This window comes from Misgurnus anguillicaudatus, chromosome 19 (assembly GCF_027580225.2).
Source record: "Misgurnus anguillicaudatus chromosome 19, ASM2758022v2, whole genome shotgun sequence".
In the NCBI taxonomy this organism is placed as follows: domain Eukaryota; kingdom Metazoa; phylum Chordata; class Actinopteri; order Cypriniformes; family Cobitidae; genus Misgurnus; species Misgurnus anguillicaudatus.
In genome coordinates, this window is record NC_073355.2 from 15,439,131 (window position 1) to 15,458,188 (window position 19,058).

At 37.4% G+C, this 19,058-nt stretch overlaps 3 protein-coding genes across 7 annotated transcripts; 2 read left to right on the top strand and 1 right to left on the bottom strand.

Annotated features, from left to right (window-relative positions):
* Positions 1 to 1,839: 1,839 nt before the first annotated feature.
* cdip1 (cell death-inducing p53 target 1) lies at positions 1,840 to 11,457 on the top strand. Of its 5 annotated transcripts, none has more exons than XM_055189526.2 (5): positions 1,840 to 2,012; positions 6,527 to 6,665; positions 9,049 to 9,159; positions 9,327 to 9,594; positions 9,782 to 11,457. In XM_055189526.2, exons 2-5 carry the CDS (start codon positions 6,581 to 6,583, stop codon positions 9,891 to 9,893), a joined length of 576 nt encoding a protein of 191 aa, XP_055045501.2. In that variant the 5' UTR covers positions 1,840 to 2,012; positions 6,527 to 6,580; the 3' UTR covers positions 9,894 to 11,457. The 5 variants fall into 5 exon arrangements, with proteins under 5 accessions (XP_055045501.2, XP_055045485.2, XP_055045476.2 ...); XM_055189510.2 differs by having other exon boundaries at positions 1,841 to 2,012; positions 9,049 to 9,210; XM_055189501.2 differs by having other exon boundaries at positions 1,842 to 2,124; positions 9,046 to 9,210.
* Positions 11,458 to 11,851: 394 nt separating this feature from the next.
* Positions 11,852 to 12,839, bottom strand: polr3k (polymerase (RNA) III (DNA directed) polypeptide K). Its single transcript, XM_055189534.2, has 3 exons — positions 12,541 to 12,839; positions 12,358 to 12,445; positions 11,852 to 12,254 (listed from the first exon to the last, which is right to left on the bottom strand). The coding sequence occupies exons 1-3, from the start codon at positions 12,649 to 12,651 to the stop codon at positions 12,127 to 12,129; spliced, it is 327 nt and encodes a 108-aa protein (XP_055045509.1). The 5' UTR covers positions 12,652 to 12,839; the 3' UTR covers positions 11,852 to 12,126.
* A 98-nt stretch (positions 12,840 to 12,937) lies between these two features.
* snrnp25 (small nuclear ribonucleoprotein 25) lies at positions 12,938 to 14,981 on the top strand. Its single transcript, XM_055189529.2, has 5 exons — positions 12,938 to 13,359; positions 13,476 to 13,566; positions 13,657 to 13,762; positions 13,839 to 13,913; positions 14,667 to 14,981. Exons 1-5 carry the CDS (start codon positions 13,153 to 13,155, stop codon positions 14,722 to 14,724), a joined length of 537 nt encoding a protein of 178 aa, XP_055045504.2. The 5' UTR covers positions 12,938 to 13,152; the 3' UTR covers positions 14,725 to 14,981.
* The last annotated feature ends 4,077 nt before the right edge of the window (positions 14,982 to 19,058 follow it).

Sequence of the window (19,058 nt, forward strand, 5' to 3'; positions counted from 1 at the left end):
GCACAATTACACAAAAAATGTAAATGAGTTAGTCACGATGAAAAAAACCAAATTTAGTTTTGAGTGCTCTTAGGGTTAACGTACTATTGGTACAAACAAAAAAATTCAACAAAGAATAAAACACCAAATAAACTATGCATATAGTCTACTGAAATTTTTACATATGGGAAGTATAATACATGATAATGGGTCATCAATAAAGCTCCACAATGTATTTAAAAATGCAGTGTGTAACATTGACATCTAGAGGTTGAACTTGGTACCGCAGTCTAAATTCAAAATATTGGAGAGATTTTTTTCACTTCCCTCTCCTCATCAGACTCAACGCTCACATGGGTTGCCAGACACCTACCGGAGCAAATGATGGAAAGCATCTAGTTTATCTGTTCAATTTTACATCTGTAATGTTTTTGTTTTTTACAAATTACAAACGCACTCATGTGGATTTTTAAAACTCAATCTGCGCCTCCTTTATTTTGAAGGTTGCGTCCTCCGGAGGTCGCATTAATGGGCCATATGCAGTCCATTTAAGTAACCAGGGGTAGGTAACGTGGTCCTGGAGTGCCGCAGTCCTGCAGATTTTATTCTAAAACAGGTACTGTTAAATGAATTAGGTGTCATTTGCAGAAGGTCTCTTATTTAAAAAAAATATCCTGTAATTTAACTATTAAAATGAAGTCATATCTGCAGATTTAGTGACTTTTTGAACAAAAAATAAACACAATTTGACTCTTAATGTACTGTAGTGTATTATAATAGAAAGTGTCAAAGTGAGTACTAAGTCAATCTCTCAGATGGACACTCCATATTCTTTGGAAGACTGTGGAAGTATAGAGGATTAGACATCTCTGCTATATTGCTACCTTATTTTCATAATTTTTACTTTATTCTCAAAATATCACAACTTGTGTAATGTTGACTTTATTGTAAAAATATTACGACTTTGCTCTCTTATTGCTATGACTTTATTTTTGTAAATTAATTTTGACCTTAGGCTATTTAAATATCACAACTTTAATCTCGATATTTATTTATTCGCAATACTTTTAATTTCGAAATATTATAATGTTGTTGTAGTTATTTTGATTTTTTTTCTTATTTTAGCTTATTCTTAATCCTCTATCATTCAGAAATAATTTTTATACATTTTATAAATCCTGATAAAAAACACATTTACTGCATGCCCTAGACTGACTGGTGAATAGTGATGAAGTCCTTGAATCATTAACTGTTATCGTCTCAGTAGCACATTAGCGAAATTAAACACTGCACACACACACATATCAATTTTTAATAGTCTAAAGTTACAGTGAAATTGAGACCCACTTTCTCCTGTAGTTTAAATGGAAATAATACAAAAAAATAATGTAACGAAATGCAAAATAAAATTGAATTTTTTTTTATTTAAAATGTTTGTTAACAAATTGTTAAAGCTGCAATGTGTAACTTTTGCCTCTCTATTTTGAAGAATTGCATGTTATATTACATACTCAAATCTACAAGAAGTAAAAAAAACTAACAGCTCATTTTATTAATGATAATTATAAGCATACCTTTGTGAATCGTGGTAAAGTAATGAGACAGTATTGAACACTGATTGTTTACTTGATGAATAACTGATTTTTTTTACCAAAAAACTTTATGGATTGCAGTTTTAAAAAACATAATTTCTGCATCATATACGCATTTATACAACACAAATAAATTGGGACATTAAAAGAAGATAACGGAGCACACCTACAAATTTGCGGCAAACCGTGGCGCATGAATGTTTATTACGTACTGCTGACGTTTTCTGGAACGTCAAATTACGTTACCAAATTAATATTCATGAGCTTATCCTTAGCCATAGTAGGAATTCCACATGGATCTTATCCGCCTCCTTTCTTCCATGTTTACCTCAAATCCCACCCAGCAGCGGATGTTATTGGAAAAGTGTGGACACGGACGTTAACGTATGATCCAAAAAACCCTGGAAAGTTCTTCGTTTCATTAACATAAGGATCCAAAAGGTAACGGAACGTTGCGCGCGCTATTATTATGCGATTGAGAGCGTTGTCATGGTAGCATTACTGGAGCAAGTGTTTTGCTTTGGGCCTGTAACGGTATTCGCATCATTGACAAGTAAGATCGTCGGATCATGTTAATCGCTACGCATATTTATCAGTCTTTACGTGTTTTAACCCGTGTACGATTTTAAGAAGACAGCTTTAATTTCACCATACTTCAGTTTTGTTATGCTAATGTGCGTCAACGGCAGTGAGCTGTTAGCTAATGAAGCTCGTTGTTGGTTTTACTGGGATGAATGAAGACGACATGAAAGCGATATGGTCACCACACTTGTGTGCTATATTTGGGATCTAGTGTGAAGAACTTGGAGTATTTTTAGAAGTTTAGCCTAAGTACTAGTTAATTGTCTGCTTTTCTGATGTCATCTCTGTGTGATGATGAGGCCATGACACAAATGTCCATTTAAATGACTTCTTATACCAATGCTATGATAAACACAAATGAAGCGATATTGGAAAAATTAAAGTTAGATAAGTTATGTAATCAGTGCTGGTTGGGATGAAACTCAGGATGGATAATCCACATCCACAACACTCTAGAAAAGACTAGAACACACGCCTTAAACGCCCCAATAATGACTCGCCAATCTTATAGAGATACGTGGACAACAACAACAACTGATGCATTGTAGCTTCCAATCTTTGCAGTAATAGAGTCCGTGCACTTAAATCCACTTAGTCGTTACCCTGACTACATAAACTAAAAGACAGAAAGCACACACACAATATATACATACTCTAAATTTAGTAGTAGTCAAATGCCTTTAAATTTGCATTTCTTGCTTTATCCTCATTGGCTACTGAGAGTTATTCTAGGTAAATAACATTTGCAATGCAAGTTGACATGTAACTAGTTGTCTCAATCATGTTGGTGACACATCACCTGCTTATCTAAGCCGTGTAAGGGTCACACCTCAGTGAACCATGCCATTATACATATATAATAAAAATAGTTGGCTAGCTAAAGGTGAATGTTTGCATGTGTAGGTAATATTTGTGGTGGTGTGTTTACCTAACTGCATTTGTGCAGTTATTTGATCATATTATGGGATTATTAAAGTGTATTATGGGCAGATAAAGTCATAGACTTCTCAGACACGTTTATTTGACTTCCAAATGAGCTTCGGCATTTTCCTCTTTCCCCATTTGCATTTATTTTCCCTTTTCTTTTCAGTGAAAGGACACATTTTTAACAATAACAAACAATGCATGATATCTGGTTAGGCTTGACCCACTTTTTTCAGTTTCCAAGAAAGCTGTGCCATCCCTACCGAAAAATCCAGCTAAGACCAGCGTGAGCTTGGTTTTTTTTGGTTTTGCAGGTGTAGCAAGCGGATCTAGCTTTGTTTTAGTCACTTTTTAAGCTGGTCTATCTGGACTTAGCTGGTCAGGCTGGAAGACCAGCTGACTCATCAGCTTGACCAGCTTTGCCACACTGGGAGGACCATCTTAAACCAGCTACTGCCACCTTAAACCAGCTAGAACCAGCTACCAGCTTATGCTGGTATTAGCTGGATTTGTCAGTAGGGGTGGCTTTGTTATTATGGTAAATATTGGTATTTTTCTTAATGTCAAAACCTGTCTACTTGAAAACTCGAGATACTAAAACTCACAAGTTTGTTGTTTCTTTATGAAACATTGGTCTTTATTGTGGAGGTTTATGCTATTGTTTAGTCTAATATTTGTTTATATTTCTTAGTTTTATTTCTTAGGCAGCTTGACAGCCTATGTCACAAGGATTATGCATTATACATACACTCACCTAAAGGATTAAACACCATACTAATACTGTGTTTGACCCCCTTTCGCCTTTAGAACTGCATTAATTCTATGTGGCATTGATTCAACAAGGTGCTGAAAGCATTCTTTAGAAATGTTGGCCCATATTGATAGGATAGCATCTTTCAGTTGATGGAGATTTGTGGGATGCACATTCAGGTCACTTAGCTCCCGTTCCACCACATCCCAAAGATGCTCTATTGGGTTGAGATCTGGTGACTGTGGGGGCCATTTTAGTACAGTGAACTCATTGTCATGTTCAAGAAACCAGTTTAAAGTGATTCGAGCTTTGTGACATGGTGCATTATCCTGCTGGAAGTAGCCATCAGAGGATGGGTACATGGTGGTCATTAAGGGATGGACATGGTCAGAAACAATGCTCAGGTAAGCGGTGGCATTTAAACGATGCCCAATTGGCACTAAGGGGCCTAAAGTGTGCCAAGTAAACATCCCCCACATCATTACACCACCACCACCACCAGCCTGCACAGTGGTAACAAGGCATGATGGATCCATGTTCTCATTCTGTTTACACCAAATTCTGACTCTACCATCTGAATGTCTCAACAGAAATCGAGACTCATCCGAACAGTCTTCAACTGTCCAATTTTTAGTGAACTCTGCAAATTGTAGCCTCTTTTTCCTATTTGTATTGGAGATGAGTGGTACCCGGTAGGGGTGTCACGATTCTCCAAATCCTCGATTCGATTACATTTTCGATTCTGATGTCACGATTCAATTCGATTCTCGATTTTTAAAAGAATTTTTTAAGACAAAAAATTATATGCCTTTATTATTATTATTATAATTATTATAGTTTCACATTAACATGCACATTGCGTGCTTTTCCTCGCATGGGGGTTTGTGGGCTTTACTTTACGCGAGAGAGCTTGTAGAGAGAGAATTCCTTCTTGCACGCAGATAGACATAATGTGCGCGTCTTGGACTCCTATTATCTGAAATAAAACCGGTGCGTCATAAGCAGCTGCGCTTCTCTCTGTCTCAGGTGCACGCGCTCTCGCATCTGTCCAAAGTCTAAACATAATCTAAAGTAATAATCCTTACGTATTTGTTCAGTTTCACGCGTTTCATGCGAGCTGAGGCAAACTATACCTTCTGTTTAAAATATAACCCGCTGCATCTTGGCAGCTCTCTCGTGCACGTGCAGAGAGCTGCGCTCTGTCCGAACTCCGAAGGCAGATCACTAGGTAGTAATCCTGTTTATGATATGCATTTCAAGGAGTTGAAGCAATACATCCCTCGTGTTTAAAATATAAATCGCGTTCCGCTGGATGGATGTTTTTAAAGACACTTCTGAGAGTTTATTTTCCCCCGCTTGGCAAGCCGACCGGACGTGAAATGGGGGCGTGGCAGCATCGACGATCCCATTTTTTAATTCGAAGTTCGAGGTTATGACTTAATGTCGATCGATTTCGATTTAAAATCGAAATCGTGACACCCTTAGTACCCGGTGGGGTCTTCTGCTGTTGTAGCCCATCCGCCTCAAGGTTGTGCGTGTTGTAGCTTCACAAATGCTTTGCCGCATACCTTGGTTGTAACGAGTGGTTATTTCAGTCAAAGTTGCTCTTCTATCAGCTTGAATCAGTCGGCCCATTCTCCTCTGATCTCTAGCATCAACAAGGCCTTTTTCGCCCACAGGGCTGCCACATACTGGATGTTTTTCCCTTTTCACAGAATTCTTTGTAAACTGAGCAGATTGTGAAATACTCAGACCGGCCCGTCTGGCACCAACAACCATGCCACGCTTAAAATTGCTTAAATCACTTTTCTTTCCCATTCTGACATTCAGTTTGGAGTTCAGGAGATTGTCTTGGCCAGGATCACACCCCTAAATGCATTAAAGCAACTGCCATGTGATTGGTTGATTAGATAATTGCATTAATAAGAAATTGAACAGGTGTTCCTAATAATTCTTTAGGTGCGTGTATGTATTACGTAGTATGTTCTGACTTATTTATGTTCTGTAACTAAGAGCCATGTGGTTTTCCCTACCGACAATTTAGGTTTAAAGGAAAATGCCGATGCGGGGAACAAGCTAAATTCCCAAAGAGATAAGTCCATACATAGCATTTTCATCTCTGTATGCACCCAACGCTGGCCTAGCTTGGCGCAGGGACTGGATGTGGATTGCTCCAGCTGGCGTGCTGCTCCTTATAAGTGACAAAGTGACACCAACATTTTCCTATCAAAGATGGCTGTGTCTCATATGACATTGTTATTTGTACACGTTGTGACTATACAAATCACAACATATAAATAGGAAAATGTTGTCGTTATTTTGTCGCTTGTTTGGAGCAGTGTGCTGGCTGGAGCCGTTTGCTTTCGGCCTTTGTGCTGAGCTGGGCTAGCGGTGGGTGTGTCAGACAGAGTTATGGCACGCACGGAGATCAAAAAGGTATATATGGACTTAACTAACTCTGGGGGAATACGGTGAATAAGCTAAATTCCCAAAATGTCGGCATGTTCCTTTAAAGTCCAAAGAAAAGTGGATATGCTCTTTATTACAGGAGAATGTTGAGACACATTGAGCATCTGCTCAGAAATAATTAAATGTGTTTTATTTGAATGGCCCTTCAGCACAGGTAGTATGAGATGAAGCTCAGGTTACAACTGGATGATGGGTACTGATTTATAAATCATGTTTGTGTTTGCTTTAGAAACAGGCTGTGTGAGCGACGCTTCCTTCTTTGGCCCCCTTCCTGGGAACCAACATGTCCAATGACCCCCCTCCTCCTTACCCAGGGGGCCCCAATGCCCCTCTTCTTGAGGAGAAAAATGGGCAACCTCCAGTTTCTGGTAAATTCCTACTAGATATTTTTCTCATCTGTTTGAACTTTCAGAGTTATTTTACTTAAACTTTCTTTTTTATATGCTTTCCACACAAACACTAAAGAAATAAGTAAATATGAGTCTGCGAAATCTAAGATAAAGTCTCATAATCTAATAATGAGATTAGGACCATCAAAGTTTGATTTCACTTTGATTGTTACACTATGAAGGTTACATTTTACAGAATGTGCTTTACAATGTATTTTATGATTTCATGACTTAAAATGGGTTTTCACAGGCAGGGTTAGATATTTACAATGCTTTGAAGAAAGCCAGAGTCTGCACAATCATTGTTGCAGAATTACAAAATGTTGTTGGAAGAAACCATGGAGACATGAATTGAAGCACATTTCCCACAACCTTTTTTTAGAGATTTGATGAAACAAGAAAAAAGCCTTTATTTTAGGAAAGCACTGCATGTTTCTTTAAGTTGCACCAATAGAAAGGCACTCAAAACATGCCAGTGTTGTTACCAGACTATTATGTAAGCAAATGGGCCGATTCTGATACTGAATGCTCTTTTTGTTTGTTTAAGCATCAGACAAGAAAGAGTGAAACTGTACATTAACAAGATGTTTATTTGCTTGTTAACCGGCTTAACAGACTAAAATTCTGTAGCTAATTGAATATAGAGGCAACAACTTCATCTGAAGTATAATGATCAAACATGCAGCTTACCTGTGACATCAGAAGTTGTTTTAGTATTAAATTAGATTTAAATATTCTGTATATTATAATAAGATTGTGCGGATTCCCTCTCAGACAGTACATGGTGCTTATACATTCACTACCAGCGTTATACTGTAAACAAAGAAGGCTTATAAACAGCGCTTTATTAGGCTATATACTGAGATGAGACAAAAAGAAGATGCCATCAAGGCTTCTCGATGTGTCCACCATGACAGCAATTGTGTCCGTAATACAGATTGGCCGAAATAGTGCATCTATACTTAAAATGAGAAAGAATTCTCAAAATCTTGTTAAATGTGCCTTGTGTAACTTTTAGATGGATCTCTTGACAGAAATGCAGTATAATGTACATAAATACTGTGTTTGTTTTTATTACCTTAGAATGAGTCATTTTCATACAGCATGTGGCCCCTTACATGGAAGGCGCCATTTCTTGCCACCATATTTCTACAGAATTCCTAAATGTACAAACTATAACGAGTAACGAGTAGTTATACGAGCAAGTTTGGTGGTACAAAATAAAACGTAGCGCTTTTCTGGGCGGATTTGGAGGAGGAACTGTATTTTATGGCGTAGTGGCAGTTTTGTGAGTGCTTCGACTCGGCGCATTATGAGAGTGAGAAGGGGAGCGGACTTTTCAGGTGAGTCGAAGTGCTCCCAAAAGTGCTATTACGCCATAAAATATAGTTCCTCTTTTGAATCCGCTTGGAGGAGCGCTGGGTTTTGTTTTGTGCCACCAAACTTGCTCGTGTGGCTACTCGTCTTGAATAGGAGGAACGTTGATGTGTTTGGTCACTTTTGGCTTTATCTCTGAATGGTGCCATTGATTGAATGGGCCTAAGCTAAATGCTATTGAAGTGTCGCAGCGCGCTCCAGCACTTACGTGCACGCACACAGATGATAGAGGGATGTATCAACAATTCTTAGTTAAGGTAATAACATATTTTAATATTGAAAATGAGTAGACTATTCCTTTAACTCTAGGGGAGCTGGAAAATGAGAATATTTTCAAAAAAAAAGTGGAGTGTCCCTTTAAAGACAAGCATTTTCTGGAAGGCATTAAACTTTGTGAAAATCATAAAAAATGCTGCCGCTGGCTGGCAACTTTAAAAAAAGCTGGCAGGGAAAGAGTTAAGTTTTCATTTTAACTTTTGCTAAGTAAAATTTTCTAAATTTAGCATTAAGTAATTACTTTTATTTCAAGATGACAACACATGGTGCTCTACTCGAAGCTGTTCACACCCTCAGACTGGGAATTGAGCATTTCTATAGCAATAGTAACAATGGCAAAATGAATCAGCGTGAAAGAGTATTGTAGGCAGCTGTAAAATACATAAATACATTCAATTAGATTGGAATGCTTCTGCTAAATATTGCATAACACAGAAAGCGCATCAGCCAGGTAACAATAATAACATGCTGGAAATGGTTCAGCGTAAAATTACAGTAGTCCAACGGTTCAAGTCATCATTTTAAGAAAAGCCGCAATTATGAGCTCTACAAGGAAGTGAACGTTTTTTACACGTTAAAATCTTGTAATTACGAACTAATTTTTAATATACCTAACATATTGTATCATAATATCATAGAATGTATTAAATAAAAGCATTCTGACTGGTGGCTTTCTTTTATTTGAAATTAAACTGTATTTCACCAGCAGCCAGTGCTCCAGTAGTGACAGCACCTCCACAGAGTCACTCCCTGCCTCCAGACTATGGACCTCCACCATATGAAGCCATACAGCCTGGCTTTGTTCCACCGCACGTCCCTGGTGAGAGTGGAATGCCTAAGCCTATGGCAGTACCTATGCCTATGTCCCCTGGTGGGTCTGCCTGCCAAACGTATCCTGTGCATATAATCTCTGAGTGTTATTAAAAAGTACATGTGCTATAATAGATCCTTTATTAAAAGCCTTTTATGTGTATCATACTCACACAGGTGGTTACAACCCTCCCCCTGGGCATTTTCCTCATATGATGCCAGAGCACTACGGTCCAGGGCCCAGTAACTTTGCGCCGAGTCACACGGCCACGGTCTTCAGCCCTTCTGGTGCAGGCACCACCGTGACCATTGTGCAGGGGGAGATGTTTCAGACAACTCCAGTGCCTACCATTTGTCCACACTGCCAGCAGCCCATCGTCACCCGCATCAGCCATGACATCGGCCTCATGAACACCTTTTTTTGTTTGTTCTGCTTCTTTGTCGGGTAAGTTTGAACAGTATGATTTGATACATAGCCAATGTGACATTTTGTAAATTGAAGGTGATGCAATGTCACAAGGGTGTTATACCCATTATTACGACCAGTTTAGAAGTGAAGTCAAAAAGAAACCAGTCAGTTTACAGTTTAGTACTGTGCTTGTGGTGACGCAATTCGAATGTTTTCCTTGCAGTTGTGATTTCGGCTGTTGCTTGATCCCCTGTATGCTCGATGACCTGAAGGATGTGACGCATACCTGCCCAAACTGCAAGGGTTATATTTACACATACAAGCGCATATGCTAACAGTTATATGCTGAAAACAATCGTGCTGTGACCTCAGTCTGGTGGGTGTTGACGACTCACTTTCTTTTCCCTCTGTTCAATATGTTCGAACCCACGTTTTAGTCGCTTCCACTTTATATACATCCTACACGTAATGTACAGAAACTATAATGTGCTGTCTAGCAGGCATTGAAGGAAGGCATGATGTTTATATGCAAAACTGTGACATTAATTTAATTTTAGCGACGAAGCGTTTAAGTTCAGAGATTATGTGAAGTGGTAAATTTGTAAAGCTCATACGTGTAGCAAAACCGATGTTCACTTCAGGTCAGTGTTGTTTAATTGTAGTTGTATGAACTGTAATTTTATTCTTTAACATATTACTAGTCATAATAATAATTATTATTTAATGTGATTGTCTTTATGTGTAAAAATAAGTTTCTTATGTAAGTTCTCTTATCTTATGCAAATGTAATCGGGATTTTCCCATAACTTTTGTTTGTCTGTATTTGTCTTCCCTCTCCATTTGATGTGCTTATCAGTGTAACATGCATTATTATACATCTGTGTTATTTATGTTACTAAGGGACATGTGTGTACATCTCAATCTCCTTGTAGTAATAGGATATTTAAATAGAGTTCACTAGTGCACTTTGAGTATTAATGCCATTTAAGGGTCATATACTGTATGTGACCCATACACATTTAAATTCAAACTGAATCAAAGCTGTTTTATGTAAGCTACAGTGGTAAATGAAGTAGAATAAGTTTGACTGATATATACAGTAATAATGACGATGTGTAAATAATCGAAGCATCTTTATGTAGTGTTAATTTTGGTCAGGAACGTGATGAGCAGGTTTATTTCCTTGAACACAGTAAAGTTGTTTTCTCTAAAGAGGGAGAGATTTTTGGTACCGGTTAGAAATGTTTCTTACTGTTGGATTTCACCAGCATGATAAAGGCCAATGCATGACATCACTGTAATCTTTCACAGTGCACTATATGTCCCTTTATTGCTCTGAGCTCAACACGTCACGCTCTGCTGCTTGCTACATTGAGCTTCAGTACTCAAAGCGGATTAACTGTTCACGTAATGCTGTGTGCAACGGGGATTTAGAGATGATTGTCTCTACATTTTTTTTTTTTTTTTGCATTTACTGTTGTCATTTCTACTAATTCTAGCTATGGGGAAATGCATTGAACAAAAATGTGTGCATTATCCAAAAAGTACATGACTAAGTGGGGCTATCAGTACTTGGGACAGAGAAACTGTTTGCAAAATACCAATTATAAACATAAATTATTGTCTGGTCTAAAATATGTGGTACTGCGATTCAAAAAATTACACATCCTCAGTGCACGGACACTATATAAATATATATATATGAATATTGCATTACTGAATGTTAATTGTGAATTGCTTTCTATTGGACAATCTGACTAAAGCTATTAAGGCCATCAGATGTTTCCTGTAGTATTAACCATGAAGAAATAAATGTAGTTCTCCCTCTCTCTGTAAATATGCATAAACCCTTTGTGTTTTGAGGTAACACTGAATCTTAATCTTAATATGGCATCACAGTTTGTATCATGTTCTGCTTTGAAGGATTCCACTACAAAGAAATTTCACTTTATCTGACTGAAAGTTACCTCATTCATACCATTTCAAACTGTGAGCTATAACATTTCATATGTATTTTCCATACATCCAAGTATCTGATCACTGAATAACAATCTTTTGTAACTATGTATGCATGTTCACGGGGTTAACGTGCACAATCCGGGCTGTCTCCCTTTAATCTACAGTAATATGCTCTACATGCTTCGTGAGGTGACTTGATGCTGTGCCAGACAAGAGTAAATGTCAAGCTTGTGTTACTGGAATGCAGCACCTGTAGATAGATGCCTCGAGATGTCTATGTAAAACAAAACAATGAATTATGATTATTTGAGAAAATAAATGGCCAAACCACACCTTCACGAGTGATCTTTTTATTTATACACAAAACATCTTTCAGTCACCAAGACTGCATACTGTCTGTAAACAATGCAGTTATCAGACATAAATAAATGAACACTGATTAGTGAATGAGCTGATAATAGTAAACTAAAGATAAAAGTATGTGCAAAGATTTCCAAGGTTTCTAATTGGATATACCTGGCTCCCAGCTCCTTATATGAAATCCTATATATTATATATCCTATATATTTAAACATATGTATTATTAGGGTGTATAATCCAAAATATGATTTAGTCCCTCCACCGATGCCCACATTGCAGATTACAGCACTTGTAGAAAGTTGTCATAGGTTCATCTGCAGATCTAGTTTGTATCTGCATGAAAAAAGCCCTTGGGTGCTCACATTTTGGACATGGTTCTACAAGGAATAAAGTGAACATATGCATTAAAAGAGAAGTAATTATAAGCCATCAAAATGAAGTCGCACAAGTAGGACATGACATTTGTATACACTGCTTTACCTGCTGTTGAATCCACGTTTTCCCACGCAGCGGAGCCTCCGAGAACGTCATCAACTTCTTTCAGTTTAGGATACTTTCTGTTATTCACCTGAAATATATTTAACACACATATTAAAAATAATTATAGCAATAAAACTTTCATTTACACGGTCTATCTCGAAATCGAGATGGTCTTTGCATTACCTTCCTCGTGACGTTGTGTACGTATGGACATGTATTACACGCGAATCTGTAGCATCTCTGACCCTCTTCCACGATTAGCACATTGCCACAAGTTGGACAAAACATAAGCATTTTCGAGCCTGTGTAAAAACTGTATACAGAATAATAATATTGGTTTTCTTTATGTCTTATTCGAGCGCTTTCGCTATGATGATAAACACATGACGGGCAATGCGTCACACTATTTTCGGCTCGGCATGAAACGAAATATTAATGCGAATAAACGTTAATAATAGTGAGAAGTTTAATGTTGACACGTGATAGTCATAGTAAAACGTGAACCAATTAATATGTGCATGTTAAGAATTTATATAGATAATGGCAGATGTACAATATTACACGCGGAACTAAATATTGGTCCGTCACCAAAAATGTTCCGACAGCGTGGTTGTAAAAATATGCTGCAACACAACCCAGCTGCTCGTGTTATGGTTTTATCGGACAATATTTTCACTTGCACATCGTGGTCTTGTGTTCAACTGGACGTTATGTACACGTAACATAAAAAGTCATTTATAACAGATTTATGGATTTACAACGATTAGTTTGGACGTCCAGAATATAAAGCTGAGAATGGATGAATGTCCAAAGATAATGGATGTCGATAAAGCAGAACTGGAGGAGAAATCTGTGGTAACGTTAGATGTTATTAAAACAGAGGAGCAAGAAGAAGAAGAAGAGGATGAGGAGGCGTTGCCACACTCTGAATTTCTGGACATCTTTGAGGAAGGGCTCGCCCTGATGGTGCAGGACCCTTTACTCTGTGACCTACCGATTCAGGTGTGTCATCAAAGTACAATACATATATATCATTTGTTTATATAGACATTTTAGGGATAATCACACATTGTGCCTATAAAGCTAAGCATATTTTATATTTTAACTATAATATATAGGTCACATTGGAGGAGGTGAACTCTCAAGTGGCTCTGGAGTATGGTCAAGCCATGACTGTTCGAGTCTGTAAAGCTGATGGAGAAGTCATGCGTGAGTTTTTCTTGCGATAAGATTTATACCTGGATTTGGTCATGGAGCATGAAAAAAAGGAAATATTTATTGTATTGCTCTTTTCCTCAGCTATTGTGGTGGTGCAGTCTGCTACGGTGTTGGATCTGAAGAAGGCCATTTCCAGATTTATGGAGCTCAAACAACAGCGAGAAGGTGGTGTCAAGCACATCAGCTGGTAAGACGTGTGTCTAAGCTTCATTTATGTTCATACATTCATATATCCATGTGACCAATCCACTTTTCTTTTCAAGGAGATATGTATGGAGAACATTTCACCTGGTTTTCAATGGAGAAAAGATGGAAGATGACAAAAGGAAGCTTAAGGAGTGAGTTACAGATAGTAAGATTTGAATCAGGAAAAAAATACAGGAAATCTGTACAAAAAAATTAAATGTTCAGGACTAAATGTCTTCTTTAGGCATCGTATTTGTTTAGTGTGACCTATCTTTGCACTAAACACATCTTGAGTAAAAAGACAAATTTCTTTAAAATTAGGATTTAATTTGATTTAGATTTAAGAGTTCCTGCAGTTTCCCGCTATTGCTCAAGTGGAAGGGGAGTTTACCATAAAAACTTGACACATCAGTTTACATGTTTATACTGTTTTTAATACTATATACACATTTCCTGTATTTTTTGGATGTATTCTTAAGAGACTGAGAAACAATTATATATGATCACTATAACATTGCAAAAACAACAAATCTAATTCTGGCATGCATGGTGGCCCAAGACTTTTGCACAGTACTGTATATCAAAAAATGTATTTATCATTAGTAACATGTGTTGTTAAAGATTTTATTTGGTTTTCTTAATATTTTTTATTTTTTGATATCTCACTTTCCAGATTTTCAAATAGTCAACCAAATATTGTCAAGCCATGCATAAAAAACTGACCCTTATGACTGGTTTTGTGATCACATATAATAAGTACAGAGAGCATTAGATCAATATCATCATCTCATTTTTGACCAATGTGTTGTTTAGCGGCTTTTGCATTTGAGTTCTTCATTTTTAAGCAGGAATACATTAAGATGTCCGATGTTTTTTAAACTGTTTCCGTTTCTCACATTTTGTAGTTACGGGATCAGAAACAGAGACGAAGTGACGTTCTTGAAGAAACTGAGGAAGAAATAAACATGGATAAGTGCGATTTCCTGTGTATGGGTCACATTTGACATGGACTTTCAGTGACTGTCAAATTTCCCAGGCAGTCATTCACAGAAACAGCCGGATCATTCTTAGGACTTATTCATCGGTTCCTAAAATACTTTATATAATATTCAAAGTACCTTTCTTTTGTAAGGGCCTTTGTTTTTATTTTGTTTTCATATACTGTTACATTTTCGAAGCATGCAAATATATAACGAAAAAAATAAACACCACAAACTGCATCTGGGTCTGAATCACTAATCTGGTGTATAATTGTGAAATTTAATGGACATTTTTATTTTAGTCAAATAATAAAATTAGCACTTGCTGAGGTACTTTATTTTTTTAAAGTTTAATTATTTATTATTTTGGTCCCACATGACTTTACCAAGACTGTCCCACCTTTAATGCCCTGCTAACTGAAATAAAAAAATGTAACCACCTACTTTAAATACTGTAAATATGTTCCTCATTCAGTATTATTATGACACAGTATGAGTAGTCTTATTATTTGCCTACTGCTGTTTGTGAACAGAGGATCAGTGAGGCTAAATGCACTACAGAAAGCACAGGTAACTACTTTATATCATTTTATGTGACCTAGAATTTTTTTTTAAAGTTAAACAATGGATTTTATTTGTGTAGAATTAAACTAAATGTATTCCTCTGATCATTGATATGGTGCATTTTCTAATATAATTTTTACATTTGTACAGCTTGACATTTTTCAAACCAAGAAAAGTTATCCTATTGTACAGTTTTAAATAAGACTCTATATGGATGTTAATATCGGTCTGAAAGGCATGGGCTCTTAGAGAACTGGGATCGAGTGAACTGTGACTTCTCAACATGCCTGAACAATCTGATGATAACTTGTTGAAGATCTCGGAAGAGCTGAACAAGCTGTCCTTGCGCAGACAGCACCTCACCGACAGACGCAATGTCTTGGGATTGCTGATAGATTTTAAGCGAAACAACGGCCAAAATGAGCAACGTAAGTATTAAAACCGTTGTTAAAGGGAAAGTTCACCTAAAAACGAAAAATCTTTCATCATTTACTCACGCTCATGTTGTTACAAACCTGTATAATTTTCTGTGTTCTGATGAACACAAAGGAAGATATTTTAAGAAATGTTTGTAACCAAACTGTTCGTGGACCCCATAGAATACTATGGAAGTAAATGGGGCTCATAAATGGTTTGGTCCTCAAAATATCTTTCTTCGTGTTCATCAGAACAAATAATAATATTCAGGTTTGTAACAACATGAGAGTGAGTAAATGATGACACAATTTTTAGGTGAACTATCCCTTTAATGACTGTGAACATTGTGATTTCGTATTGTGTTAATAAAGATGCACTATTATAACTGTTTTAAGTGTGGGATACATTTTTTAAATGATTTATGCTGCTTGTGACCAACAGAGTATTTTAGGGAGAATGAAGAAATGCAAGAAATTGATGAAGAACTTAAAGTCCTCTCGGAGAGGAAGATTCAACTGCAGATGGAGCACGACAGACTGGCAGGAACTCCTAATATTTTAATTGGTATGTTTTTTTGGTATTTTATTTATTTGGACAATTTCTAGATAGACCTTTATACATATAGCTTGTACATTTGATTGATCCAAAATTTCTTAGTTAATCTGTTATTACAATTTTCCGCACCTTAATTTCAGACACGACTGTTTCATCTGTTGTTGTGGAGAATCCACCATCCTTTCCAGGTTATTGAGTTTTATGCTTTAATAATTTCTATAATGTTTTAATTTTGATGCGTATAGTGTCAGAATAATAAAAGCAACCAAATACATATTTAGAGTCCTGAAAGTACCTGATTTGTATGTTTATTTCAGCTCCACAGGTTATTCTGGATGTTCAGGAACTTCCTCCATCCCCATCACTGACGCAGTGTCCATACTGTCATGAATATATAACCACAGAGGTCACAAAGACCTCTGGTAGTGTGCCATGTCTCATCTGTTTAGTTTTAGTTATGGTTGGGTAAGTTGAATGAGTCACTGTATCATTTTCTTATTTCTCTAGAACTGTGCTTCTCAAACTTTATACAGAATTTATCATTAATTGATATATTTCTTAAAGGGGTCATAGCGAGAAATTCAGATTTGTTCCATGTTTAAGTGCTATAATTGCTTCTATAAACCTAGAAAACATGAAAAAGAACAACCCAGTAACTTTGTTTCCGTAAACCGTAAGCATGTGAAAAATTAGGTCATTAAGATTTTGCATGTTTTGTGACGTAGGTAGCGAGTCTTATTATAATAATATCACCCCATTGCAACTATCCAACCACAGCACTGCCATTCAGTGGCGGCCGGTGACTTCGTTTTTCGAGGGCGCTCGATGCAAAGTTCGTCACAACATGTATGTAGCCCGTCATGTGTGTGGTTCCTTTTTTCAAAATATGTGTTCTTCACATCGAGAGATCGTCTTGTCAAAATAAGTGCCTGCTGCAGATGCGTCTAAAGCAGTGCTTCTCAATTATTTTCTGTCACGCCCCCCCTAGGAAGAAGTAAACATTTCGCGCCCCCAACTCTCCGCCGCGACTGTATTAGTATAATTTGTCTATAAAATGACACATTTGCAAAACATTGTTTCCTTATTAACATTAAAGAAAACACAAAAATAGAAATATCGATCAACTTACAACAAAGAATAACTTTATTAACATTGTTTTTTAGTCTGTAACAACAAAGACTTAAAATGCATCAATTTGCCTGAAAAAAAACAAATCCTTGTTTAAAGTATAATATTTTTTGACCATTTGATACTGAAAAATTAAATGAAATATAATCAATAAATAATAATAAAAACTCAAGCGGCTTATCAGCGTGATTGGGGTGTAATGTCTTTAAGTGACAATGCAAAAAAAAATCAAAAAGTATTTTCCCCGGGGTCTCGCGCGCCCCCCCTGGTGTCGCTTCGAGCCCCCCCTGGGGGTCCCGCCCCACTATTTGAGAAATACTGGTCTAAAGGGTTTATAATAAAAGAGACGCTTGCGTTTGCCAGATACTGGTATAATCTCATGCCTAATCAGAGTTTACTGTTAAGGGAGCGTCTTGCGTGTATTTTGTGAACGTGAGCGTCTCTTTTATCATAAACGGTTTTGACGCGTGTGCAGCAGGACGCAACAAACACGTATTTTGAAAACGCAAGCAAGACACATGACCCTCCTAACATTTATTTTGAATTAGCGCCCCTCGGATGAGCAGTCACGAGCCGCTACTGCTGCCATTTAGTGCAAATCACAATTATGGTGATCAGTGTTTGCATTTCATCATATTTGCATTACCAAAAACTTCACATTTTTGCTCGCACCTACAAAGTGGCAATTTTAAAAAGCACCTATTTCGTTGCTAAAAATCAACATTATTTTATGTATTTGGTACACAATGTGTTCTTGTGCTTAATGGTTAAAAAAACTCCAGATATTCCTGTCTTCCTAAAACGCACTTTTTTTGTACAAAACTCATCGATTTTAAAAGCTGTGTGTCGCTGATTGGCCAGCTAATCTGTACTTTGTAATTGGTCTGAATACTTCTGAAGTCAGCCGTGAATGTGACGCTCCTTACCACGTTTGAAAGATTCACTCAGAATGCAAAAAAAAAAGATTTGTCCACGTCAACCGCCCCAACTGTAGCCTACAATCTATGTGTTTGTTGTAGTCCAAGAAAAGAGATTAAGGTATAGCTAAAACTTTATATACGCACTCTGGGGACACAAACGACTTATTTTACATCTAAAGCCCGGGATACACTGCACGATAATTGGCTGTCCCAGACGAAAGATTGCCATCGTGAAACTATCGTCGCGATTTCTGTGATCGTGGCTCTCCATCGGTGGTCCTATGTCGTACAGTGAAAGAGGTTCAAAGACGGCCGTTTTCCCGGTCTTGCGTCCAAAGATAGCGTACGATAGTTTTCTGGCAATGTCAGAAATTCGGCATGATCACCGCACAGTGTGTTTGCTGCTACGACCTGCGCGCCGGTATTTGTTTACCACGAGCGCATGCTGGTGACGTTGCGCAATGTGTGACGCAGCCGCCGAAGCTTCCGTGTCATCATCGTACAGTCTACATGCCTCTCGTACATGTACCCGAGTTTAAACGATACATGTCGCACAGTGTGATAAGATCTTATAAGAGGACAAAAACCGTGCAGTGTATTCCGGGCTTTAAAAAGATCTCATAACTTGACCCCTTTAAAATAAAATGCCATCCGGCAGCCCCCAGTTTGAGAACCACTGCTCTAAAATTCATTGCTGCGTAATTGTTTCCTTAAAAAATACATCACTAAGGAT